Source organism: Puntigrus tetrazona, chromosome 9, assembly GCF_018831695.1.
Source record: "Puntigrus tetrazona isolate hp1 chromosome 9, ASM1883169v1, whole genome shotgun sequence".
Lineage (NCBI taxonomy): Eukaryota > Metazoa > Chordata > Actinopteri > Cypriniformes > Cyprinidae > Puntigrus > Puntigrus tetrazona.
In genome coordinates, this window is record NC_056707.1 from 4,418,077 (window position 1) to 4,423,986 (window position 5,910).

The following is a 5,910-nucleotide window of genomic DNA, read 5'->3' on the forward strand; positions in this document are numbered from 1 at the left end:
CGTTAATCACTTTAATTTGCGTTATAGTCAACGCGACGTTAGACGTGACACGCGCGGCTTAGGGAACGAGGTTCTTTTAAACATCACCTTTCCATAAATTCAGATCATTTCGGTTTCTCTGATTTCGATTTCGCCCGGCTTACGAGCACTCGGAATTAAACATAATTCTGAACGCAAACCATATTTCGCACGCGGTGAAAAGTCCAAATGTAAAAAAAAAAAATAAAATTTTTTTTTTCAAAGGAAGAAAAAGCACGATTAAACGACAACGTTTGAAATCTAAACTAATGTATTAGTTTATATTTTTTGATTTAATTATGATGTCTAATCTATTAACGTAAACAATTTCTTTTTTTTTTTTTTTTTTTTTTTCTTTTTTGCCCGTTTTGCAATCCAGCCGTTTACTGGATTGCGTTAAAGATTAATAACCGGGTTGTGCGTGTTTTAAATATTTATAAACAATTATGAATTCTCATATTTAAAAAAAAAAAAAAAAACGTTAATGTCTGCATTGTGCGATATCTGGAAAATAAGGTGAAGCTCAAACGCGAACGTATTCGTTTTCAATTCTACGATACGAGATTTTTTCACTAACCTGGAATTTAATTTTGTACACATTATTTCAGATATAGAATTTAAAATACTAGGGCCTAATAGCTATATATATATATATATATATATATATATATATATATATATATATATATATATATATATATATATAATTTTAAAGACAGATTTAAGCCTTCAAAACAGATACAGATACACATGTATATATCTCGCAGAGTCCATTATTTCTGCAGACCATTGTTCTATTATGAGCACCAAACTTACCGTGGGAGTGCGTGGGAGAAAACACTGTCGCCTAATAAAGGCAGACCGTGTTCGGCCGAACCGTTCACTACATTCATCCCATCAAGACTTTGAACATGACACACGAGTTGAAATTACCGGCACATTATCTCGCTACCCGTACTTTTGCAAACGCGGCGGTCCATCACCAAACAATAACATCAATACTATTATTAATCCCACAGCCATTTTCCAACGGAGTCGTCCTCGTCTCGAGATTTGGAGAGGGTTTTCAGAGAGGCACAGAACAGGTCATCCGTTTAGCGGGACCGGGATTAAAATCTCGTCTTCAGGCTCTCGCTCGGTTTTAAAATCGCGGGTGAAAAAGTTGTGTGGTGTGGATTGCATTGTGACTCGAGTCCCTTCCGTCCGTTGTTCATTAATCAGTGAGTTATTGGAGAGGAAGCCAAAGGTCACCCAAAAGGCTTATGAGTGCTAAATATTTTGGCCAGCATCTCTTTGTGTAAAATCGCTTATGTCGGTTTTTTTCCCCCCTTCTCTGGGCTACAGCTTTGCCTGCTCCTAAAACCACTCCGATCTCGTGTGTGGGGGCGAAATAAATCAGTTCGTTAAATAAAAATAATTAGGCAATCGTGTAAAAAATGTAACGAGTTCGTGGTTTTAAGTGCGCAGATGGCCGCGCGTTTTACGTTTTGCAATCGAAAGAGTAAGGCATTGACCGTATACTTATACTCAGAGGCGACTTACAAAGTCCTGGCGGGGAACTGGAAGAAAAACACGAGCAACAACTGAAATTAAACATATTTTTTTTTATTCTTCAGGTCGCCGTCTAAATGATGAAGACCGCTTGAGGAGAAACAGAGGAGAGAAAGCCACAGATTGCGGTAAGATGTGTCTTAATATCACAGAAATTAAATAAGAGTAGCTTTGTGACCTGCGGTGTATTGTCATGTGACTCTTATTTCACGGCTTACAACCTACACAACAACAGGCCAGAAAAAGCCACACGCTTTTTTTTTTGTGTGTTCGTGCATTACACAAAATTATTTTAACGCTCCGGGCAACGAATCGACGCCAGTCGTTTACGCGTTATTTACGCGCGCGATGCATTGTGCGAAATAAACGAAACTTAAGGCGAGGCGTAAAACGCGCGTTATACGATGCACTTAACAAATTTAGCAAGAAAAAAAAAAATGAAATTAAAAAATATTCCCATCCGCATTAATATAGAGCGTATCCTTTGCTGAAATCCTCGGCTTTCGGGCGAAAGCGCGTTCCGCTGGACCCGTTAAAGAGCGTGTGAGTGACTGCGGTGGCCGGATTTATACCGGCGGGCTGCAGACTAGCGGGACATTCTTGCCCCCAGACATCCTCCTACGCTTGGAGTTTTACCCCTCCGACGGCACCGCTTTTCTTCTCGCCCCTCTGCGAGGCGTTTCGGGCTGCGGCACGGCCGGTCATAAATTCAGTCGGGCTCCGCAATGACAGGTGCATTGATATGTATCGCGCGGAGCTTCGGGCCGTCTAATAACTACTGTATTGAGCACGAGCTGCAGTCACTTGGGTGAAAGCCTATCTTTAGAATGGGTCTGGGAAGGCGACGACCGAGTTAGAGTGGAGGGAAAGAAAGTAGTGTGCTGTTTTTTGTTGCTAGCAGGCCTCTGGTGGGTAACAAGACTGGCCCCGAGACCACCGTGCCGTGTATTACAGACTAAATAGCAACTAGAAAATGAGCGTTTCAGAAGCTACCCAACAAGCTAATAAAAACGTTTATACGTGTTAGGTGCGAAAGGGTGATGATGCTGACGCTAATTTGCGTCCTTATCATTTATATCTCAGACTTTGATTTATTTTCATGCAGGCTAAAGATTTCATTTTCGTATAATGTTAACAAATGCAAGGAACAGAATAGAGCATGGAGCCCTGCCACCATTTACAAATAAATATTAAAAAGTGAAGTTCATTAAAGTGAAGCGAAATGTGGTAACTTAGGTCATCTCAAACATGAAAGATGTTTTAGACCAACAACCACTGATTTTATATATTTTACGTTATAATTTATTCTCTCTCTCTCTCTCTCACACACACACACACATATATATATATATATATATATATATATATATTTTTTTTGCTTCAATTACGCTTAAAGTCTCAAAGAGTCGGGAAAGAATGGGATATTGTTTGCAGAGAAATGCTGATTCTCCTTCTGCTGCCTTCTAGTTTGACTCAATGGGGTACTTTTAGCACAAGTTAAACTTTAACCGCCTTGTTGCATTCATGCCTAAGTTCTGAAAGTGAAAAGCTGAAGGGGTTTAGCTTAAAAAGAGAGAGAGAGAGAAAGAGAGAGAGAGAGAGGTGATAGATGGTAGTTCACGTCTTAAGATCTACTCTTGTTATCATACGGTGAACCACGCTTTTAAGTGTTTCTAAAACATTTCATTTAAAACATGTTGCAGAACTTTACAGTTCAAACGGATTTAAGAGGAGACCATGTCTTCAAGAAGTGCAAGAGGTTTTGACTGAAGGCACATAAACAAAGACGACCAAAGAAAACTACAGTTGAATGGTTCATTTATTGAGCAGCATAAACCGGATGATATTTTTTGCATGCTATTTTGCATACTTTTTTTTCACTACCCAACTTTGTCCCGCCGTCTTTACCAGAGTGCAAACACCAATAGTTAAGTAAAAAAAATGTATTCGCAAAGTTGAGAAAAGAAAGGGAATACAGCGGAATGTAAAGATGTAAAGAGTCTATTGCAAGCTCGAATTTAAATATTAAAAATGCCGTTCTCAGTTGAATGTGTATATGATTAGAAAGAGGAAGTGTAGTTCTGTATATGCAAATATGGAGGTTATTGAGTAGCACAGCATAACGCTGCAGTAAACCACATCCACGATGGTTTAAAGTTTGATCCTAAAATCTTTGCCACGGCTGATTCTCTTTCTCTCCTAACAGGTCAAAGGACAGAAAATCTGTGGGAAGCTGCAATCACGTGATTGACAAGTCCATGCGATTGGACAGGGGTTCACAGGCTCTCTTAGTTTGAACCTTCGCCATGCAGAAAGCCACTTATTATGACAATGCTGGACTTTTCGGAGGATATTCGTACCCTAAATCTGACTCCTACGCGTACGGTCCTGCACACCAGGGCTTCTCGTCCTCCAGCATAGACAACGACTATCAAAATCCGATCTGCCCCATCCAAACCACGCCGGTCCGGCCGCCAGCACATAAAAATGGAGACATCAACGGCAGTTGCATGCGGCCAAGCGCCAGCCAGGGCAACAGCCAAACAGAGAGCATCAGTGAGCAGCAGCAGCAGCAGCAGCAGGCTGCTCCTTTAGCGGCCAGCTCACCCAGCCCTAACAGCAACTCCACGCAAAAAAAGAAATCTCCCAGCACCACCGGCTCCAGTACTGCCACCCCAGTCATCACCAAGCAAATCTTCCCTTGGATGAAAGAGACGCGCCAAAACGCAAAGCAGAAAAGCACCAACTGCCCAGCTTCAGGTATGCTCGCGCGTGCGTGCGCGCGTGCGCGTATGTGTGTGTGCGTGTGTGTGCAATGCTGGAGAGAGCTCCTACATGATTATGACCCAGTTTCTTTTGTTTACAGTAGGCCGTCTCTCTTTGGCCTTTAAGTGATGTAATAGGCTGTGTAACAATTAATCCATTGCGCTGCTTCTCTGCGTTCAGGAGAAACCTGCGACGACAAGAGTCCACCCGGCCCTGCGTCGAAACGAGTGCGCACTGCCTACACCAGCGCCCAGCTGGTCGAACTGGAGAAGGAGTTTCATTTCAACCGCTACCTGTGTCGCCCCAGAAGAGTGGAAATGGCTAATCTGCTCAACCTCACCGAGCGCCAAATAAAGATCTGGTTTCAAAACAGGAGGATGAAGTACAAAAAAGACCAGAAATCCAAAGGCATAATGCACTCTCCCTTAGGACACTCTCCGGACAGGAGCCCGCCGTTAAGCGGCTCGAATCACATTGGATATTCCGGTCAGCTTCCAAACGTGAACGGCCTGAGCTACGACGCGCCGTCTCCTCCGTCGTTCGCCAAACCGCAACAGAACATGTACGGCTTGGCAGCCTACACGGCGCCGCTGGGCGGATGCATACCGCAGCAGAAAAGATACCCGGGGACAGAGTACGAGCACCACGGCATGCAGGGCAACGGGAGCTTCGCGAACGCCAATTTACAAAGCAGCCCCGTTTACGTCGGGGGAAACTTCGTTGATTCGATGCCGGCCTCGGGCCCGATGTTCAACCTCGGTCATCTCCCCCATCCCTCATCCGCTAGCGTGGACTACAGCTGTGCCGCCCAGATTCCGGGTAACCACCACCACGGACCGTGTGACCCCCACCCCACATACACAGACCTCAGCTCTCACCACGCGTCTCAGGGAAGGCTGCAGGATGCGCCCAAACTCACGCATCTGTGAGGACCCCATCGGGGCGCTCAAAGCGGAACGTCGCTTTTTTATTACCTCACTAGTTAAACTAATTTATAAAACTACGCTCCGAGAGAAACATAACGTATTATCCTGTATTACTACGATTGATATTACTATTACTGCTACGATTGTAATTATTTTTAAAAAATAGCTGTGGTCCGTTTCTCCTGACCGTTGAAGACACACACACACACACACACACACACACACGCGCGCGCGCGGTCGATTGCTGTCAGTTGTTTGGTTCTCGGGAAGGACTGTATTGGCGAAACGAAGGCATTTTCCATAACGTGCTATTACTTGAAGGTAAGTTATGTAGATTTGACAGAATAGGCATCCGTCTTTATAGAAATGGGATTTGTAGAGAGAAAAAACCCCATTGCGTCTTTGTTAAGTCGTCTGTTCCTCATGAGTCCTTCATATTTTATCCATTATTTATTGTTCTCCGCCGATATTGTACGACAAACATTTATCTCGACTGAGTATTATATTTATTATTTATCGTTTGCGTTGCACATTATTTAAATTATCATGCATATTATTTATATAACAACTGTAGAATTTATTTTGAGCAGAAGCCGGCATTTCGTGCGAACAAGGTGGAGGTGTAACGTAGGACTGGTGTTTTTATTTC

At 43.2% G+C, this 5,910-nt stretch overlaps 1 protein-coding gene across 1 annotated transcript in view; it reads left to right on the top strand.

Annotated features, from left to right (window-relative positions):
- The window catches only part of hoxd3a (homeobox D3a), a 6,053-nt gene extending 789 nt beyond the window's left edge, over positions 1 to 5,264 (top strand). Inside the window, 3 exon segments of the mRNA XM_043249716.1 lie at positions 1,635 to 1,697; positions 3,776 to 4,329; positions 4,516 to 5,264. Coding sequence (XP_043105651.1) covers positions 3,828 to 4,329; positions 4,516 to 5,264 — 1,251 coding nt within the window. The 5' untranslated portion in view covers positions 1,635 to 1,697; positions 3,776 to 3,827.
- Positions 5,265 to 5,910: the final 646 nt, after the last annotated feature.